Source organism: Oenanthe melanoleuca, chromosome 7 (assembly GCF_029582105.1).
Source record: "Oenanthe melanoleuca isolate GR-GAL-2019-014 chromosome 7, OMel1.0, whole genome shotgun sequence".
Classification (NCBI taxonomy): Eukaryota; Metazoa; Chordata; class Aves; order Passeriformes; family Muscicapidae; genus Oenanthe; species Oenanthe melanoleuca.
Genome location: NC_079341.1, coordinates 4,764,652 through 4,785,552, shown reverse-complemented (window position 1 = coordinate 4,785,552; position 20,901 = coordinate 4,764,652). Strand labels below are relative to the sequence as shown.

General features: G+C 41.9%; 1 protein-coding gene across 3 annotated transcripts; it reads right to left on the bottom strand.

Annotated features, from left to right (window-relative positions):
* Positions 1–588: 588 nt before the first annotated feature.
* Positions 589–18,012, bottom strand: MYL1 (myosin light chain 1). 3 transcript variants are annotated; one of them, XM_056496392.1, is made up of 7 exons: positions 17,664–18,012; positions 7,791–7,818; positions 4,600–4,743; positions 2,804–2,977; positions 2,217–2,294; positions 1,681–1,733; positions 589–884 (listed from the first exon to the last, which is right to left on the bottom strand). In XM_056496392.1, exons 1-6 carry the CDS (start codon positions 17,781–17,783, stop codon positions 1,705–1,707), a joined length of 573 nt encoding a protein of 190 aa, XP_056352367.1. In that variant the 5' UTR covers positions 17,784–18,012; the 3' UTR covers positions 589–884; positions 1,681–1,704. The 3 variants fall into 3 exon arrangements, with proteins under 3 accessions (XP_056352367.1, XP_056352369.1, XP_056352368.1); XM_056496394.1 differs by lacking the exons at positions 7,791–7,818; positions 17,664–18,012 and adding exons at positions 8,070–8,094; positions 8,856–8,973; XM_056496393.1 differs by lacking the exon at positions 17,664–18,012 and adding an exon at positions 8,070–8,094.
* Between the last annotated feature and the right edge of the window lie 2,889 nt (positions 18,013–20,901).

The window sequence follows — 20,901 nt, the reverse complement described above, 5'->3', positions numbered from 1 at the left end:
ATACCTTTGAGACTGATGTGCTTTGTAATAAGATGTGCTTTGTAATAAATAACCTTTTCTACTCTTAGCTGCTTTGCTTATTTAAAATAACCTGATGAAGTAAAAGCCTAAGAGCAGCAGAGGTGAAGAACTTCACATTCCTAGCAGTCCATAAAGCTGTAAAGGCAGGCAGCAGGTAGGATTCTTTCCTAAGAGGGCTGTTTACCTGCTCTTGCAGCAGTACAGAGATTTTGCTGTGAAAAGTGGCTCTGAACAGTCCCCTGGAGCACACCCTTCCTGGTTCTCAATCTTGCCACCACCTTTGGAGCTGTTCTGACAACAGATACCAGGTCTTCTTCTCCCAAAAATGTTGTAACTGCTGGTGTTGGTGATAGTGCCCTAATTAATTACTCCTCCTCCCAGACCCCAAACAAAGAATTTTTCATGAAGATCAAGTGAAATGACCTACTGGAAATGTCCACATTTATATTTTTTATAAAACTTTATTTTGTGGCATGCAATATACAGGGAAAATGAAATAACTGCTGGATGCTGCTTTGAGTGGGTTTGAACAGATGGGGGGAAAAAAAAGACTTCATAGCCACAAAGTGACCACAAGGATTTATGGATGCTTTATTTTTCCAAGGAATTACATTGTTTCAATGCAAATAACATGGAAAGAGATGACTGGGAGGGATGGACCCTGGATGGTAGAGTTTATTCAGTGCTCAGGTTTTTTTAATGAAAGCGTAGTGACCCAAAGGTGATACCCATGGATGTGCTGGTAAAAAATGGTGGGGTTGGAGTCATATCATCCAGTTCTCTGCAGTTTCCATGTTGACAGACTGAGCAAGAATTTCAGGCATATCTCCAGGGCCATCTGGTCTTTCTAATTTTGGCTCGTTCTGGGAAGGAATGGGAGAGTTTTATTTGAAGTCAATGTTGGCTGAAGAAACACTTGCAAAATGACAAAGTGAGCCCTTGATTTCTGTTTTGAGGTGTTTGTTTCATACAGCTGGGAATGTGTATCTCCTTGGATAGAACAACTGGCAGTTCACACAAGCCCACAATAGTTTATTTGTATTTTAAAGGCAGCTGCTGTTTTGGGGGTTGTTTTTTTGTGATTTTTTTTCTTCCTCTGCACAAAATAGTAGGTTTAAGGGGTGGAGGTTGGGGTGTTCTTGTTTTATTTTCCCCAACTTGTGAGGAAGTGCTAAATAATTTGGTACCTTTGAAGCCCTCTTTTGGCTACTGATAATGACTGTGACAATATTCTTCAGGTGATTATTTTGGTTGAAGACCTGTTCTCAGTAGCTCACATGAATATTCAGGCCACTCTACAGAAATCTACAAATTATTGGAAACCGTTGCTTTGATTTGAATTTTTAAAAAAAATCAGTTGTTCTTCTAGGATAAATGTCTCAGACTGTCAATTTGAATTGTGTTTGAAAAATTTACTAAACACCAATGAGTTACAGGGCTGTGAACAAGAGTCAGGAACCTGCACTTCTGCTGTCTTTGCTTTTGGACAACAGTCTCATTTTATTATTTTCAAATTGTTGGGGAAATGTTGGTGTCATGGTGTTGTAGCCTGTATTGGCCATATTGAAGCCTTTATGGATATCCATTCTATCCATATAGAAACCTTTATGGATAGCAAGCACATGAAGTTAATTGTGCAAATGAGAAGAACATACATACCATTTGGTACCTGGGGAATTCCTCTTAGACAGACAGGATGTGCTTTACAAATGCTGTGGAAAAATATAGATATGCTAGTTAGAAGGAGCAGCAAATGTTATATAACATTTGGGAAATAACTTGGGAAATAACTCTAAAATTAACAGCTGTTCATGAGCTGATGGCATTAAAATAAGTACCTGCTAGGATTTGATCTGATACAGTGATAGAAAGTTTTAAGTGTTTAATGTTGTACCAATTAAGCTCTCTTCTTGCTTAAGTGTGATAGGACAGTAGCTATTGGATAGAATCACTGCAACTGCTTTACAGAAAGAGTCTAGAGGTTTGGTGTTGGTCAAAACAGCCTCTGCTGTGGTTGAGTGGAGTCTTTTGCATGGTGGGACTGCAGGATAAGCATATTGCCATGTTTTCACACGTAAGTCCTTTGACCTAACTCAGCTGGAGCTTTGTCTGATTGCCTGAGAAGCTAAAACCCCACTGTGATGGGACTGTAAGAGGGGAGAAATGTAGGGTGGGTGCTGAACCCTTGCACCTACCCTCGTAGTTGATGCAGCCATTTGAGTCCTCCTGGCCTTTCATGAGTTCATCTACTTCTTCTTCTGTCATCTTCTCACCTGAGAGTGGAGAGAACTTGTCTCAATCTTCCACACAGAGCTGAGGCTGAAACCTACTGCTTTTACACAGGCTTTCCTTATTTTCGGAGTTAGTAAAAAAATACCTATATATGACATGAGCTTAATGAATTTTAACTTTCTTTAGAAGACAGAGACACGTAGGGATTCTGGGATCAGAGGTGCATAGGGATTCTAGTCATTCCTACAGAGTAAAGAAATTTCTGTGCAGCAAATCCTCTACTTTTGTCCATTTGTGTAGTGTCAGTGAGATGTACAGACTTTGCTCTCTATTCATCAAATAACAGTCACTCTTAATATCTTGTGTGAACTTAGATGTCATAGATGTCTTTGGTCTCTAGTAGGAACCCCAAAGCTCTGACTGCTTTCTTTGTGGATTCACAGTTAGGAAACCCAGAGTCTTGCCTGACTTCAAACTGTTTGACCTAGGTGTCTCATGCCTGCAAAGAGCAGCAGTTTAGGGAGGGCTGGCAGAGAGGGGTGTCCCTTACCCAGAGTGGCCAGCACGTGGCGGAGCTCAGCCCCCATGACCGTGCCATTGCCTTCCTTGTCAAACACACGCAGACCTTCCACAAAGTCCTCAAAGGTGCCCTGCTCCTTGTTGTTGGCAGCTGCTTGCAGCATGGGCAGGAACTCCTCAAAAGTAATCTTCTTGGCATTCATCTCTGGAAAAAAAAAACCAAACAACAAACCCTAGTTGTTACATGCTAGATATTTGTATGTGTATTCCTTAGGCATATTTGCCCTCAAATGTGGAAGAGCCTCCCCTGTCTCCTTTGCACAGCTCTTTCTTGCCTTTAGTCTTTGTCTCAGAAGTTGACAGTTCCTTTGCAGAATCTGGATTCTTTTATCCTATGAGTTAGTTTTCACATACATCTGATTTTTCACATCAAGGATCCTTCTCGCATAGCTTTATATGCTTGTGTGCATGCTATATTTTTCTTTCAGAAATGAAATTTGCTGCTTGGGTTAATCTTTGAAAAGTTTTGGGGAGTGATTTGGGAACTGCAGAATACAGTCAAACAAAAATCTTGAGCCCTAGCAATGGGGAAAAGGTAACCAGGGTGGGATGTGCTGACTTAGACAAGCTGCTGGGGTTGCTCATGTGTTACTGACCTCTTCAGGGGCTCTTTGATGTGGTGGCAGAGCCTATTAGCAAAAGAATAAACTAATTAAAACTAGGAAAGTACAGTGTGGTGTGTTGCCAATAGTAAATTTGGGCATATCCACAATGGAGGTTTAAGACCTCCTGAGCTTAGTCCATCTAACCCCTTTCCTCTCATGAGCCAAAAGTTGTAGTCTTCAGTGAGAACTTCCCCAAGTGTTGCTCATTTTCTTTTGTTTTGGGGTTTTTTTGAGCAAGGCTGCCAAATGAATCTTTTTTATTCTTTCTTCTTCCCTCCTGGGTCTTTCCATTGCCAGGCTTCTTCTGGGCAGCAACAAAATATAATAGATGGAAATAGATGGACAGATATTTTTCATTATACAGTTGTTACAAAACCTATTTTACTGTGCAGATGCATCAAAGTCACTGTCAGTTATTGTTGGAATCACTGAAAGTCCTGGTATGATCTCAACTCTGTGTTAGTCCTCAAATGCTTCATGATGGTGCCAAAGTTTTCTTAATTGTTCCTCAGAGTTGTCAGGCCAGAGGATGTGTATGTAATTTAGCCTGTCTTAATATGGTTCTGCATGACTGAAATCAGGGATCACCTGCTTCTAGGTCCTTGTTAAAATGAGGGGACTATAGTATTTATCCTTTCTTTTTATCTCTAAAAGGGAGGAAGAGGGAATAAAAAATGTCTGCAGTAATAAATGGCCAACACATGCTTCAGTGTGCCCAGGTTTGTAGGAGCTTTGGTAAGACCAATTCCAGTCAGCTAAAATATACAAGTGTGTTTCCAGTCCCAGGGTGTGTATTGGTTTATGCAGTTCTTGCACTGGAAGGACCTGAAGAGCTGAGTATGGGTTGTTAGAAATGTACTCACAGCTCTCCAAGCAGAGGCTGAGACACTGATGGACTGTGAGCAGCAGTGAGTGTGTGTTGTACCTACACTGAGCTGACACCAAAACAGTCCCTAGAGAGAACTCCCTGTGCCTTAAGCAGAGGGTTTCCCTCTATTCCCCCTCCATTCTCTTCCCAAGGAATGAGTGAAATACCACGTGTTGTTGCACAGTTCTTCTTGCATCAGAACAAAAGCTCCCCTCTCTGCTGCTGTGACTGTAGGTGCTGTCTAATTCCTGTTCCCCCATCTCAGAACAGCCCCAAAGGCTGTAGGGCACTCACCCTCCTTGCTGGGGTTCCCCAGGATTTTGTTGATCTCTGCATTGGTCGGGTTCTGCCCCAGTGCCCGGATGATGTCGCCAACCTGGCTGAGGGTGATCTTGGCATCACCAGTCCTGTCAAAGAGGAGGAAAGCCTCCTTGAAGTCTGCAAGAGAAAAGCAACACTGAGCCAGGCAGCTCCCTATTGACAAAGATGTGAGCCTGTTGTCTCCTGGCTCTGTTCCACTGACTCCAGGGGAATCTTGGACCCACAGTCCCAAGAAAAGCTCCTCCCCTCTGACATTTCAGTTTCACTATTTTTAAACTTTTATATCTACCTTTCGTATCTTTCCTGGCTCTAATAGCCATCAATAGCTTTGTGATTGACCCTGTAGTTATTTCAAGCACAGGAAAATATAAGTTCTCTACCAACACTGTCATTCAAGAACAGGTTTCTTCACAGAATGTAGCAGCAGATGGTGGAATGTTGTTGTCCACTACACCTTATCTCTCCAGAGAACTGGGACTGTCAGGTGCCTAGCAGTGCAAAACCTTTGCCTGCTTCAGTGGCTTCTGCCTGCAATCCCAGCATCTCAACAGCACAGTGCTAGTAGGAAACTTGAAGGTGGATTTCAAATGCTTTTACTCTTGTTTTCCCTTAAAATTGCCTTACAATAGGATTTCTGAACATGTTTGTTCCCTCTTTTTTTTTCTGTTCTTTGTAGTTTGTCCCTGCTTCTTAGAGATGCATGAGTATTCCACTTTTCCAGTGGAAGTACTGATGTGGTGCTTTTTCCTGTGCATTTCCAGTGTGTTCACTTTGAGACTTCTTTCAGTGCTGCCAAGTGATCAGTGCTCACTTCTTTCCCCTTGTTGGACAAGGCCTTCTTGTACAGGCATTTCTCCTACAAAAATCAGCACAGGTAGCTGCCTTCATTGCATTGCCAGCCTTCATCTTGTGCTGTGACATTCCATGTCAATCATATTACTGTATTTCTTGGCTTTTTAGAGTATTTGAATAAAGAAATGTGGCTTTAAAAAAAGAGGAGGGGACAAAGATCAATTGTGTGGCTAAAAAGCTGTCTTTGAACCCCATATGCCTCGTGCATCTTGGTCTGTGCTGTTGATCTCTTCTGCACTGCAGTGTCTGATGGTGCTGTGGTTTAATTCCAAGCAAACCAAGTAAAATGTCTTTCCCTTGGCCATGATTCTCATCCAGCAGCCACACAGGCTTTGTGTCTCACAGACTGTGTAGTGTTCATTCTGCCTTGGGCAGGTTTAGGAGTAAGAAGCCACATTTTGGATCATGTCTTCATTCATCTTCTGCTGGGGATGTGATGGAGAGGTATTTATGTTTTTGCTCTAGTCTTCCTTGTACCACCTTGGTGGAGTTGTTGCAGGCACCCAGTAAAAGTGCTGATACACAGTGCCAGCCTGCTAGGCTTTAATCTAATACATCTGAGACTAATCCTCTTACTGTCTCATCTGGGACACCTATAACCCTTTCCTTCCAGCTTTTATTGCAGGGTATGAAATGATGGCCTTCTGGACTGTGTAGTTTCCTGATATCAGCTCCAGCAGCTGAGATGGATGCAGCTGATTTATACTCTATGATCTGATCTTTCATCTGCTAAATCAATGACATTTAACTACAGTGAGGTATAAAACAAGGCCAGTGTGCTAATAGCAAAGCCATCAGGAGAGTTTCTCCATCTTGTAAACCCCATGAAGTTTTATGTTCACTGGGCTCTGAACATAGCTCCCCAGCTTGGAGAAAAGTGATATATTTTTGTCTCTCAGGCATGAATTTCGCTGCAATATATTTTCTTTGCTGTGGGTTTTTATTTTTAATTTTTTTTAATGGCCAGTCCTAGTTTATACCTCTGCTGGAGCAGGCATGTTTAAAGTGTGTCTGAGGATGGTACTACCCAGCTGCTGGTGCATCAGCCTGTGTGGATGGAAATAGTTACTGAGGGTGGGAAATTCTCCCTCTCTCAAGTAGTTTGTAATTGCTCTGCTGCTTGGTTCAGCCACTGTAACACTACAGCAGCTGGATGATCTGAAATACACAGGGAAGCTGAAAGAAATATTTTGCTTCATTACACATGCCAGCAGCTTTGAATTAAGGACATTTTCCCATAAACCTGCCCAATCCTTCTGTAAAATTTTCTGAATTAAGAAGTAAGGAAGATTCCAAATGACTTCTCTTGTGACCAAGAGAGTTTGGACTGCAAGAAGAGAATTGTTACTAGTCCCACTTGCTGCACTGTACCTCTCCTTATTGCTTTGATGGTGTTACCAAGAGTAGGCTCATCTTCACAAAGTTTAGGGCTCTCTCAAGACCTGTTTCTAGCTATTCCACTCCCTCTGAATTTCTAGGGAATCCTTCTATCTTCCTTTTAAAACACTTTCTTCAGTCCACTATATGTGCTACTGATTTTTTGACATTTTAAAATATTACTTTATACATATCTTAGGCTAATTTGAAACACTTACAATAAGATTTCCAGAGCTTCAGTGAGTACTATTGTTCATGTCAGATTTTTGTCTCTTTCTAGAAGACTGAAACAAAAAAACTTGGAAGCTGCAAGTTGCTTGTGAATCAAATAATACAGCAAGATGCTCAAGAATTGCAGCATATCCAGACCATTGTATAAGCAGCATTTTACACAAGTCACTTATTTGCTGGCTATTTCCATGCTTAAAGAGTGTTTTTGCACTAAAAGAGCCTTGGTTCCTCCCCTTCCACAACACCTCCAGGCATGTAGAACTCTTGCATCTTCTGTTTTGGGAGAATGCAAAGTCACTGCAGCTAAGTTAAATTTTCAGCCCTCTTCCTCCTTCTGTTATCCTCCTTCTGCCTATTTCCCCTGGGACTGTCAAGTTCAAGAGTTATTTTCAGCATCCTTGTGAAGAGCCAGAACAGGAGCACAAGTGAAGAATGTTCAGCAGGTAGAGACAGTGCATTTCCTCTTGGTACCATGGTATAAACTTCTCATTTCAGATAGCATGAAAGCAAACATCCAGATCACATGTAGATCTATGGTCACCTTCTTGTTCAGCATAAGTCATCACTGCTCTGAAGGCAAGAGTGTGGAGATTTATACCAGATGAAGTCTTAGCTCACTGTTTCATGAAGTTAATTTTTGAGCCTGTAGCTCTTTTTTTTGAACCCACATACACGTAAAATGCATCAGCTCTCTTGTAACTTACCATCCTGCTGCTCCTTGGAGAACTCGATCTGTTGGAAGGAAATCAATCACAAAAAATAGCTTAGGAAGGGGGGCTGGGGGACAACCTGCCTGTTTTCTAAAGCATCCAGCTCAATCCATGAGTCATCTTCCAGAAGAGCAAACAAGTGGCCTGTCAGATGTGCAGAAGTGATGCAGATAGCAAAAGAGCTCTTAAGGCTAGTGAGTATTTAGCATTTGGTAACAATTTTGTTCCCCCTCCTGCCCCACCCCGTTAAAGTTTAACTTTGGTTTCACTTACCATTGATTTCATCAGCAGAGAAGGACTGCAGATGGGGAGAAAAGAGAGAAAAAACAGAACTAGTACTGCTGAAAATGCACTGAGAGAAAGTAAATAGCACAAAGTACCTGAGTGTTTCCACCTCTGTCTTGCCTAACATAGTTAGGCCATAGCAACCTAATCTAGCAACTTCCTGCATAAAAATGCACCAGCAAGTCTATTCTTGAAGTTTTCATTAAAATCTACATCACAGAGAAAGTCAGAGCTGTGGCAAGAAGCAACAAAAATGGAAAGTCTCTTAACTGAAAAAGAAGTAATTAATTACCATCAGGTCCATACACTGTTTTAGCATAGATCCATTTTAGTTTTATAATTTGAAGTAATATTTCTAAACAAGCTGTTTTTCCATTAACATAGAAATTAAATTAATCCCTTTATGACTCAAATTAGTTTTTGATGGTACATTGTTTCATAAAGTACTAATCTATGATATTTGCTTATATAAGAATACCACCTTTCCTCACCACTTTAGCTGGTTGCATTCGATTAAAAAAAGCTTAGGAAATCTTAACCCTTCTGTTGGAAGCTATGGGAGCTGCCCCACTACTGTTGCCTGGCTCAGAACTGAAGGCTAACAGGAAAACTTTCACAGCCCTTTAGGTTTAAACAGGAAAACCAAGCAAACCTAAACTGTCTTGTGGACAGTCCTTCCCCCACCCCCCAAGACCTAACCTGGGCAAGAAGCTTGATTTACTGATGTAAAAAACCCTGGCTGGCTTCTAACTCTTCTCTTTCCAGGGCACCCACCATGGTTGAGCTGGAAGTGCAGAGCAGCAGGCAGGCAGGAAGGATTAGCTGAGAGGTTCTTGAGAGTGGTCCTGCTCTCCTTGCCTTCCTTCCCCTTATTTATCCCGCAGCGCTGACGGCATTGCCAGGATTAGGTGTCAGGAGGAAGAGGTCCCTCCCCTTGGCGAGTTCTTTAGCTTTCTTAGGGCAAAGTGACAGGAGGCTCCAGGTCTTGATGGGCATCTTATGATGGTTATTTTTAGGAGGCTGAAGAGGGGCAGGCAGTGACAAGTTTGATTCATGTCAGCACTTTCTGGGTCCGTACCATCAGGAGGAGATATTCCTTGTCCAGACCTACCAAGGCTTCCTTATAGGGAAGGATTCCATGTCTCTGATAAGCTGCAGGGTCAGTGAGCAAGGAGCATGGAGGGTGAGGAGTGCCACGTGTCTGCCACCTTGCAGGATGTGGGAGATGGAGCTGAATGGGCTTTGCTCAACCCCTCACACGTGCCCAGCATTAGATGAGTGGTACTGCTGCCTGTCTGGTCTGTTGACACTGAGCAGAAAAGTTATCTGTCAACAAAGGTGGTTTCCTGCTGTGAAGCTCTTCATCACATTTTCCAAATTTTTAACATTGTGAAGGGAAAAATTATCTGTGTGTTTTGGAACAGATTATATTAAGTTAGTGGCTGATGTGTAGATGTGCCCTGCAGGGCAGTGGGAAATCTGTATTCATAGTAACCAGGGTGCTGGGTTTAGAGCTCTCAGGTGTGTACAGGGTGCTGCTCAGGCATTTGTGAGGCTGAGACAAAGGAGAAGCTGTGATAGAAGCTCAGGACCCCCAAAGCCTGTGTGAACTGGAAGGATGACTGTTCATGGTGGGGAAAAAGCAAGGGGTACTTGATTTTTGGGTTGCAGGGGGTCATGGTGGGCCTACAGATAGTGAGCAGGATGTAGAGGCTGCAGCTTCTTCAGTAGCAAAGACCAAGGCCCACCCTGCAGCATCCCCCAAGACCAGGTCAAATATCTGAATGGATGTTAAGATGTGTGAAAGGATTGGCAAACCTTGCTCTAAGCATCCTCCTTTCCCTTTTGCCAGGGTGGGAATAGCTGTGTGACAACAACAGACTTCCAGTTTTGAACTCAAATACCCATTTTTAATTTCTTTGGGTTGTTTCTGCTAAGCAGTCACTGCTCCTGGTTTTCTAATGATGAGATGTGATTAGTGAGAAAAACATTCTCTTGTAGCTTGCTTAGTTACCCTGAAGAGAATCCCTGAAAATATACCTGAAGAGAGTACCCTGAAAAGATACAACCATAACCTTTATGATTGTGTCTTTTCAGTATGTTGAATACTCTGAATGAAAGAATCAAATTCAGACTTCATTTCACTGTTGTTTCCAAACTGAACAATCAGATTAAGTGGATTAGAGATACTAAACTCCTACCTCCTATTAAAAAAAAAAAAAAAAAGATGCAACTGCAAAGATTCTTCTGAGCTTGCCATTTTAGCTGGAAGATGCTCTGCTCAAACAAATTTTTGCATTTTTTTTTTTAATTTCTGGAAGTATACTGAGAATGAGAAAAAGATCCACTGAAATGGTGTCTGGGTCAATGTAGTATGTTGATTTTTGTGGAATTTTATTTCTGCCCTCAGTGTCTTGCTCTCCAGTGCTGGTAACTGGGAAAGGTTCCTCTGAAAACAGACTTAATTTTTTTTTTTTTTTTTTTTAGGAAAAACAGGTAGGTTCTATGTTTGACTAGAACAAAGCTAATTTGAAAAGATGCCAAGCATAAAATAATTGTCTTGGGCATAGAAAACAGATACCTGGATTAGCCATCTGACTTAAATGGGCTATCAAATATTATCAGCTCAGAGGGGGCTACATATAAGCTGATTGTCTTTTGACCATGTGAGAGTTTGGCTCAGAGTTCAGATGAGGAAAAACTAGTGCACCATATCAGTCCTTCATTTTAATACTGATCCTTGAATAAAATCCAACTAGGCAGAGTTTTACTGGGGAGGAATTTTCTAGCAAGGGCATGTTGCAATCACTTAAATTAAGAATCACCCTGCTCTAAGGTAATAGATCTGTTGGGAGGGTTAAAATGTACTTGCTTTCAACAAGGGCTGCTACAAAATGGCTGAGAGGAAAAATATTTCAAATACTCCTTAAAAGAAATTAAAGGCGAGATTTCCAATTCTAAAAGGAGATTTTCAGAAAATTCAAAAGGGACAAAGAAGGATTTTGCAGTGATCTGGTCTTTGTTCTAATCCTGGCAGTGTTCTCTGCATTGTCAGAGGACACTGAGTCTTGAGGCTTTAGGGATGATTTTGATATTTCAGGGAGCTCAGTTTAACAAAAACTGAATGCCCCACCCCTAGTAACAAGAGAATGAAAGGTTGAAGCAACTGCAACACATGGGGGAAGACCAGAATGACTTGGATTTCCCTAAATTCATATAGCTCCTATTTATGGGCAGTTATTATCCAGAAGGCTCTCTGCACAAAAAAAAAAAAAAAAAAGGTGGTGTGTTTTGAGTTTGGGTTTTTCTATTTGTTCATTTTATTCCTTACATTGTTTGTGATTACCTTCTTGTAATTCTGTTGCCACAGGCATTTTGAGCAGGTCCCAGTTAAATGGGTTGTATGCAACTCTTTATCACCAGCTAAATGGAGACCAAATCCACACAAATCCTTATATCCAAATTGTCAACAAAATTCCTGATTTCCCACAAAAACTGGTTTATCTGCCTTAGGGCCCCAAGCTTTGCAGTGTGGTGCTGCACTCACCTTTTTAGGCTGCTGGGCACTGGGACTGAGTACAGCTGTGCTGAGGGGCAGCTCCTTGTGCTCACTGAAACTCAGGAAAGGTCTGGGCAGGATGAAAAGCCCTGGGAAAAGGTGCTGCTGGGGGTTAAAGCATGGAGCTGCTCCAGCTGCTTGTTATCTCTTGGATGAATGGCAAGAAGTGAATCATCTTGGGAGTTTATTAGAGAATCACCAGCTATCTCAAGGTAGTGTCTCTTTAAAAGAGACTAAGATATAAGATATCTTGGAAAATCAGAGAGGAGAAAATTTGAGATTCTCCTTGGATACTCATAGTATATTTAGCCTTTTATTCAGAACTAGAGGGATTTTTTGGATTTTTTTTTAAACTAAGTTAAGATAGGATTGTGCCTACAGTAGTTTTTATACCTGCTCACTTGATTAATACAGCTGCACATCTTTTCTAGCAGAGATCTCTCAGTGCAGGATTCCACAGCTTCCAGACCCCTCTGAAAAGCAGGGTGTCCTTTTCCTATCCCTCACCTCAGTTCTGTAACTTGTGCAATCTTAAATTCTCATTTAAGTAACAATTAACGTGATGGATTTAATGTGATGGATTTAGCTTCCTGCCATATGAGACAGAGAAACATTAGAAGGAAAGCTCTTGAGAAACTGAGGTCTGTTTTGAGGACAGAGTTGCCTAGAAATACAACTGAAGAATGAATAAAAACAACTCCCATTAATACAAGAGAGAAAATTGCATTTGTGAGATGCTATGAGGTTTGAAAGAATAGTTCAGAAATATCTTTGTTCAAATGACTTGGCTGCAGATTAATTTGACTTTTTTTCCTAAGCATTTTGTGTAACTTTCCAGTTCATGGTTTTTTTTTCAAACTTGAAACTTCGCAGTTACTTTGCAGCTGTGCAAAAACTCAAGGCTGAGCCTTGACGTTTAATGACTGTGCCCTTCTGAAATGTCTGGGTGTGATATGTGCTGTCGCTGCACTCCTGATCGTATCCCTTCAAACACATTCCATTAGCTCCGGGGAGAAAGCGCCTTCAGCTCTTTTCATTTGTAAACATCTCCCATTTCTAATTGCTTTTGTGCTTTATTGTGTGTAATCAGGGGGATGCACAAGAGGGGAGGCTCTGGAGCCCTGCTTTTGGAGGGATTTCTGGTTTTAACATGCCTCCCAGTGGCACTGGTAGAGTATTAATGTAATTTAAACACTCACTGCTTGACATTTAAGTGCCCTGTGGTAAACCAGCCAGTTGAAAGTGCTTCTTGGCAGTGGGTATAAGATGTAATAAAGCCTTAGTGAAACAAGGGCAGTTTTCCAGGTTGCTTATTTCGTATCTCCTTACAGACAGCTTCTTTCTCTGCTTGTCATTGGCTAAATTTGTCACCTTCTTCTTGCCTTATGTAAGATTAACTCAGATATCTTGTTACTATCTGTTACAACGTCTCTGTGCTCTCAAGGGGCTTAAAACTGTATTTTAGAAATATTGTGGGGTAGTTTTTGATGGGACTAAGGCTCTGCCACATAGCTCCTGTTAACACTTGGAGTTACCCTGTGAGTTCTCAAAATATTACATTTTGTGTAATTTGCTTTCTACTGTTTCTACCAAACTTTGTTATTCACCAGAGCCTCCCAAGGCTATAGGCATTCTTCTTAAAATGCTGCTAAACCTGTGAATTACTAAGAATGCATCTTGTTTAAAAGACAAAAAAAGAATCAATATTTTCCAATTTTTCCAGTTAGCAACATTAAGGGAAAGTTTTTATTAATATATGTGGGTAGTCTCTACTTTTGATGGGCTCCTTGCTTAGCAGCAGTTTAGGAAGAAAAGGAGGCAAAATTCTTCTGAAAGCTTTGTAAAGAGAACTAAGCTGTGGGTTTTGACACTTGTCCCCTTCCTACCTGTAGGGACACTTGGGACTGGTGGCTTTGTCCAACAGGTCACCCATCCTGGAGAATCCTTCTGCAGCCACAGCTGGAGATAGATCAGGCATAACTTGAAGACCTGAGCCAAAAGCTTCAAGTAGAAACCTGCCATTTCCTCAGAAAGCCCTTAGCACTTCTGAGCAAAGCTGCTCTTGCCATTCCTGCTCTCACTCCGTGGCTTCATGTGGGGTTTGCTTCAGCTGACATTTGCAGTGCTGCTTGCTTTCTGTCAGTGCATTCTAGCGAGTTCTCTCCCTCTGGTTACATCCAAAGCAATGTCTGTTCAGATGACCTACTCAAGTAGGGAATGTAACAAGAAATAAGGACACGTGGAGAAACATTTTTACTGCCTTAAGAGCTCTGCAGTTAAAAACAATCAGGGTTAAAACACTCCTGGCTTGCTTCCATGCAACAGGCATCATCATCATGCATCACACACTTACACAAGATTTTAGCAAGTCTTTACTAGCTGGTAGCTTTTAATTGCTTTTCTTCTAAACATTTGGGTGGCTTATCTGCAGTTGGGCATGGAATAATTGATATCCTGGGATTTCAGTCCTGGAAACACCAGCACAGGGAGCCTTGTGCACCCCTGAGCCACACTTCCACTGTGGACACTTGCCCAAGCTCTGTTCCTACTCAAGGGAAGATACTCAGCTGTATCCTTGAAGTAAAGGACATGGTGTGAGACCAGATCAGGGCACCAGACATTCAGATCACCAGCTGCAGAGCAGAAACCTGTGAGACACTCACAGCATCTTCAGCACTTGCATCCCAAAACATCCCAGTTGGTTTTATGAGCCTGGACTCTGTCCAGGGGCTGCTTCCACGTGCTGGGAGGGACCCTTATATTTCCACTAGAAAACAAACATACTTTTCTTGTTGATAATAGGGACTAAGTGATACAGATTTGTGCAATGGGGAGTTTATCCATTTCCCACTGCCTCAGTTGCAAAACCAGGCATGAGACATCTGCATCATTCATGTTTCATCCCAGTTGTTGCAGACACAAGACCCAGTGTTTTTCATGAGTTAAACATTTCTTCTCACTCAAGCTTGTCTGATAAAACAGATAAGCTGTGTTTGTAGGAGTGTACTGGGCCACAGTTTTAATTGCAGAATTCCTAGGGTCTCTTAAGAAAATTATCTATATGGTCATTTTGATTTTAATCATGGTTGGCTCCTAGTGGTGGCTCTCAGCTGCATCCACTGCCCTGTTCTCTTCTTGTTATATTTAATCTTTAACTTTTGTGCCTATGTAAATCCAAGACATGTTAGGAGTAAGGAAAATTGGAAATATACATTTTGTCAGGTGAGGCTTGTGCAAAGCAGGTGGAGTTTTTATGCTGTTCCTTGAGTAGAGGGAAATAGGTCTTTACATTTCCATTTAAAAGCAAGTCCTTTGTCCCTGCCTTCACTCTCTTCCAATGGTTGTTTTACAGCCCAGTGTAAGCTAAAAAAGGGCAGAGTTAGAGATTTGAGTGTACCAGTTGGGTATCCCTATTGCTCAGTTTTATAGTCAATAGATGTTGCTCAGAACTAGAACATCTTATATTGGCTGCTGCTGGCACTAGCATATCACCAAATATTAGCTCTTATTGGGTTAATTTCAAGAGATTGATGAAGAACAGAAAAGAGTCAATGGACTGTCACAATTTTATCACAACTCCTGATAGTGATAGAAAAACCCATCTTGAGTCCTCTTAAAGAAGGAGAAAAAAAAGCACCAAAGCTGCGAAATGTGTGCTCCAAAAAGTCCAGAAAACCAGATTCCCTGAAGATGGGCCAAGAAGGGCACTTGGGTGGGGAGGTACCTCCAAGAGAATCACTACTCCTGTTTGTAAACCACCATGTTTGTTTTGGAGACTGCTCTGAATTCTGATGCCAGCTGAGAAGGAAATGCACAAATTTGGCTGCTGTAAGCCCTGGTTGGGCAACTCTACCCCTCCCCACCCCAGCTGTGACAAGGGGCTTGGATGTGTCCTTACAAAGCTAGCAAAGCCTTTCTGTGTGTTCACCTGCTGTGTGGCTCCCAAATCATCCAGGCACTGTAGCCTGCCATTCCCAGTCACCTCTCCTGAGCAGCAAGCTGCTGATTCCCTGAGGAGTGCAGGACAGCCCAGTGATCTTGTTTAAAGTGATCCCCTTGTTTAAAGTGGTGTAGCTTTTGTCTCCATGTCTGGTAAATCACTGCCAAGAGCTCCAGGTCAGGATTGTTCACTGAGTCCCAGTTGAAACCTTAGTTTTAAGCACTCCCTGCCTCCAAAGTTTTGCTGGAAATGGTGCTGTAGCTTTTATCATGCTGAGAATTTGGTGATTGAATGGAAGGACTGAGAAATAACTGAGGGACTGGGCTAACACACAGAAAACTTTGATTCCTTTCTCTGCCACACATCCTAGACAAGTTACTTATAACCTGAAATTGTTTCCCTTCACTGCCTGAACTCTCAAAATGTGAAAAGGGGTAAAAACCCATGGTGGCTGGTTGAGACCTGGAAGAAAATATTTCGTCTGATATCTTTCAAAAGAAAGTCTCCCTTCTTTTATCAGTGTGAATATGACAGAACCTGGAGGGTTCTCTCTGTTCTACCAGTGTGTATTTCTTGCTGCTATTTCCTTTGAGTGAACTGCAAAGATGCCTCAGAGTGCAATCTGACATTTTTTAGCTGGTAATATATTATTATTTATGTAAAGATAGATTAGCTAGGTTCAATGGAGTTCAAAATTCTATTTTCTCCTGATTAACTGGACATAGAAAGCTATCAAATCATATTAAGTTATTTAGCTTGGTTCCCATCATCTAGTGCAATGTGAGGCCTAATCTAATTTTCAGACAGTATGCTCAGAACTAGAGGGTTTTCCATGCACTCTTCAAATTTCTAAGTATTTCAAAATGTCTTTTTTTTTTTTTTTTTTTTTTTTTTTTTCTCTTCTTGTCAATGGCTTCAGCTTTAATCTTATGAGAAGATGCATACTTTTTAGAAAAATACTGACTACAGACTGGGAAAATAAAGTAAACTTGGAGAAGTTTAAATGGCTTTACCTCTCAGAACTATATGTATTAAGGTATGTGAAATACAATTAATCATGTGTAGGTCCTATTAGTAGTATTTGTCCTTCTTTTACCCATAATAGGCATGATTCTTTATGTAGAATTTAGCAAATTGTTCCTGGGACCAATCAGCTTACCAGGTAGGTGCAGAATAACTATTTATAGTCCCACTCAGAGAAACTAGTCTGTCTCTTCATCTCTGAACTGCTCAGCCTCCCTCTCCTTTTCCCTGAGTAAAGAATCTCCCAAAATGGAGGAGTTTTCTTCAGAGGGTCAGGGCAACAGTTAGTGATGTTGGTTGACATGAAAAATCTAAAGACATTATGAAAACAAATGGCAGTGCAGTCAAGGGGAAACCTCCAAAAGACTCTTTCTCTTTGTTGCTTTCAATTTGCAGCAAATTATAAATTCTGAGCAAATGTATAAGGACGAGAGGAAATCACTTGAAATGCTTCCATCCATGGCTTTCTTGCTCATGGTCTTACCAATGTTTGCTGTACAATGAAAAGAAAATAGGCAAATCTGCAAAATCTCTCTGTTTTAAACTGGTTTGTTTTGTTTCTTTTAAAGATAAGTCACATTGATCTCAAAGCACATGACCAAAAGGTCATCAGGTGGTTCAAAAATTTGGAAAATAATTTTAAACTATGAAAGATTGCTTTTTGTACAGAGCTATGGGGAAACATTGTATTTCAAGTTTCAGTAAACCCTTTCCTGTCCTCATGTACCTACTTTAGGGCTTTTTGGGGTTTGTTGTGTGTTTCTTTTAAATTTATCTTTGCAGAAGAGGTGAGACTGGTCCCAAAGCTCTGAGGTGCACACTCCAGCATATTTTGGACATCCCCAGGCTTCACTCCCGTGTTAAACCATGCAGCATGCCTCACACCCTGCAGCTACTAAAATGGCCCAAAGCTCAGCAGGTCAGCAAATCCACCAGCTGAGGTTTCCCATTCATTCCTCGCCGTGCCCGGAGCGGAACCAAGCACCCTCCAGGCTCCACTGCAGCTCTCAGGCAGGGCTCTGCTGCCTTTCCCCACACCAGCACACGCTCACCCCTTTACCTTGATGCTCTTGAGGTCGATGGCAGGCTCTTTGGGCTTGGCTGGTGCAGGTGCAGGTGCTGGTGCAGGCGCTGGTGCTGCGGCTGCTGCTGGTTTCTTTACGTCCTTCTTTGGTGCCATCTTGTGCTGCTTCAACTGGGAAGTAAAAGTGCCCTAAAAATGTTGTTTTTTTTTTTTGTTAAAAATCCCAACCAAAAAAAAGCCACTTAATGGGTGATTCCTAGGAGAGGAGAGTGGTCAGAATGAGCTACAGCCTGCACCCTGGAGGAATGAGCTACAGCCTGGACCCGATGTGCTAAACCCTGTAAGGGCATATATATATTTCACTTAGTGCCTCATACAGTCCTGACACATGCAGCTGGATTGGACAGCCTGATAATCAAGGGGGATGTCATTCTAGCTAGAGCTATAAATGGAATATAAGAGTTCAGGGCTTCATGAGATCAAGGGACTTTTTTCCCCTTTAAAACAAGTGCACCTCCCCTGTCTTTTTTATGCATGCAAAGGAGAGGGAAATATAACAAGCCCAGTTTCAGATCTGCTGTTGATCTGAAGTTTGGATATGGATTGAATGGTCCTTTTTCTAATCAGAATTCTAGTTCTGCTTGAGTAATAAATCTTTCCTTCCTTCCCTCCCTTCCCCTTTTCCCCCATGCCTCTGTAGTACTCCAGGAGGATTCAATTTCAAACGGTAATTTTGACTTTCATGGCTGGGGAGATCATATTTTTCCAACCCCATTTGCCTCTCTCTTTAGAGCCCTCCTCTCCTCCTCTGCTTCCTTTTTGTTCAAGGAAGTGTTGCTCAAGTAAAGGCCCTGGGTGTTTAAAAATAAAGCAGACAAATACAGAAAACACTGCAGTACCTTCAGCCAAGGCATCTCTCCCTGACCTGACCCTGAGTGTCTTTCAGCTGTTCTTCTCTTTTCCACCACATTAAGACTGTGTTTAACACTGGAAACTGCTTCCTTTAATCTTTTTCTTTGATCTTCTTTTTCCTCTCCTAATAGAATAGAATTTCCTGCCCTAATAGAATGGAGATCAGCTGGATGTTGTCTTCCCACACTGAAAGTTTCCCCTTGTAATGTATTTATTATTGTAAAGTGGCCATGAGGCAAATGGAGGCTCTTCTGTTTTCACCTTGTTTGCCTGCCATCCTGTCCCTTGTTTATCTTTCTACCCCTCAGTCTCCTGTTGGATGTCCCTGCTCTCCATGCTCTCCAAGAGACACAGCTTTCAGGAGAAGATGGCTTTTGTGTTTTTTTCACAAGGCTTTTTCCATGACAGCAAAACAGCTTCTAACTCTTCAAACTTGATGATTTCCCTGAGTCTATATGACTGAGATTTTCCACAGAAAAATCCTGAAGCACTGATTGTTCCTCCCTTGTCTAGCAATCCCTCTCCTATTTACTCTCCAGACTCCTGAAGTTTTGTGCTAGTAAGTGCAAGGCTTTTGATGGGGCCCATGTTTCTGCCTCATGGACAATTCTAGAATATTTTGTACTTAGAAGTTAAAAGCCTGAAGGCCTGGATATCCAAAATATAAATCTGGCAGGATATCCAGGCACTTGCATTTTCAATTAATGTGTTTTAAGGAAGGTAAACTTCCCAAAGAAATGCATACCAAGAAGAGAGATGGAGAGTGGCTAAAGGTGTACTTTCATGTAGGGTCATGCTCAGATCTCTTCTTTGCTGCAGCCCATGACCTTGAGCAAGGGACTAGTTGGAGGTTGAATCAGTAAAATGAATCCTGGAGGTGTAACTTGGATGGAAATAGTCTAAACTAATTTTCATGCATCACTACACCCGTGAGAACTTTCATTGCAAGAAAGAACTGGGGATGATCTAATAATTTCTATGATCACCTGTGATTTGCAATAAAAAAAAAAAATCCTGAAAGCCACCATCAAATATATATTTTAAAGGAAGAAAGGATTTCAGGGATGAAAAACAAAAATTGGATGAGAAGATGGAACAGGTACAGAGGAGGAGGAGGATAGCAGGTCCTTATTTCAATTCCTGTGCTGGGACAGGACAGCACAGGTTTATCTGCCTGGCAAGCTTGGATGTGTCCCAAAACATCTCTGGGAACATGTTAGGGAGAAAGTCATTCCAGGTGATGCAGAGATGTGTCCCTGTGGCGTGCAGCTGTGTCAGGAGAGGATTAGGTTGGATATTTGAAGAAGGATTTTCGTGCAGGGGGTGGTGGGTGCACAGCTCCTGGGCAGGGTGTGGATGCTCCTCTCCTGCAGAAGAATTCATGTTGAGGGGAATGAACAGTGATGAAGCTTCAGCTTTCCCAAGGGCCCAGAAATTCAGTATTGAGAAAGGTGTTGGTTGGCAGCCATGTCCTGTCAGCCCTGCTGCTCACTGACACTGGGGCAGCTTGCTTGGGGCTTGCCTGGTTTTTATTGGTTTAATTGATGAGGATACAGTTCTGACCAGTGCAAACCTTTATGCCTTTAAACCAACATAATGGAAGTGTGTTGTACATCCAGATCATTGAAGTACTTCATTCTGTCACTTCTCAAGTGGAATATGTTCCTTTTGTTGGGCTAAAGTCACAGAGAGGTGATATCAATTGCAGCACCAAGGTGGAAATGGGAATACCTACATTGGGCTGCACTCCCTGTGTGTTTACTCTGAGATCTCTGTCTTTCTGTTTTGGGCTTTCTGTAGCTCAGGGAGTCAGGTCCTTCTTCAGGAGGTGGGAGTTGATGCTGAAATCCATATTGTGAAGCAAAGACAGGATGTTCTGTATTTCAGCCCTGGAGCTGTTGGAAGGAAAGGTGAGTGCTGTTGTTTTACTCTGTTTCATAATGAACTCCCTTGGAGACTTTTGCCTTTTGCTGTCTAAAGTGCCTGAAAATGCAATTAACTTCCTATTTGTTTGGGGGAATTGTTAGTGAGTTCAGGGCAATGTACCAGATGCAGCACCAGGGGAAATGCTGGTTGCTCTGATGGGAGTTTGCTGTCAGGCAAGGTGTGAGAATACATTCTATTTACAAGCATCTAAGTGCAGTCAGCATATTCCACTCTTTTCCTGGAGACTTTCTCCTGTCCCATGAGCACTTACTTGCCATAATTTCAGCTGATGTGTTTTCTCTTTCCTGTGATCAGCTCCTGTCTGACACCTGTTGCTGTTAAACATTTGCTGTGCTCCTCTTCTGAAGACTGGGTGGCTGCAATGTCAGCAGGTGAAATTACAAGTATACATGCACCATTGGCAAGCAGCAATCTC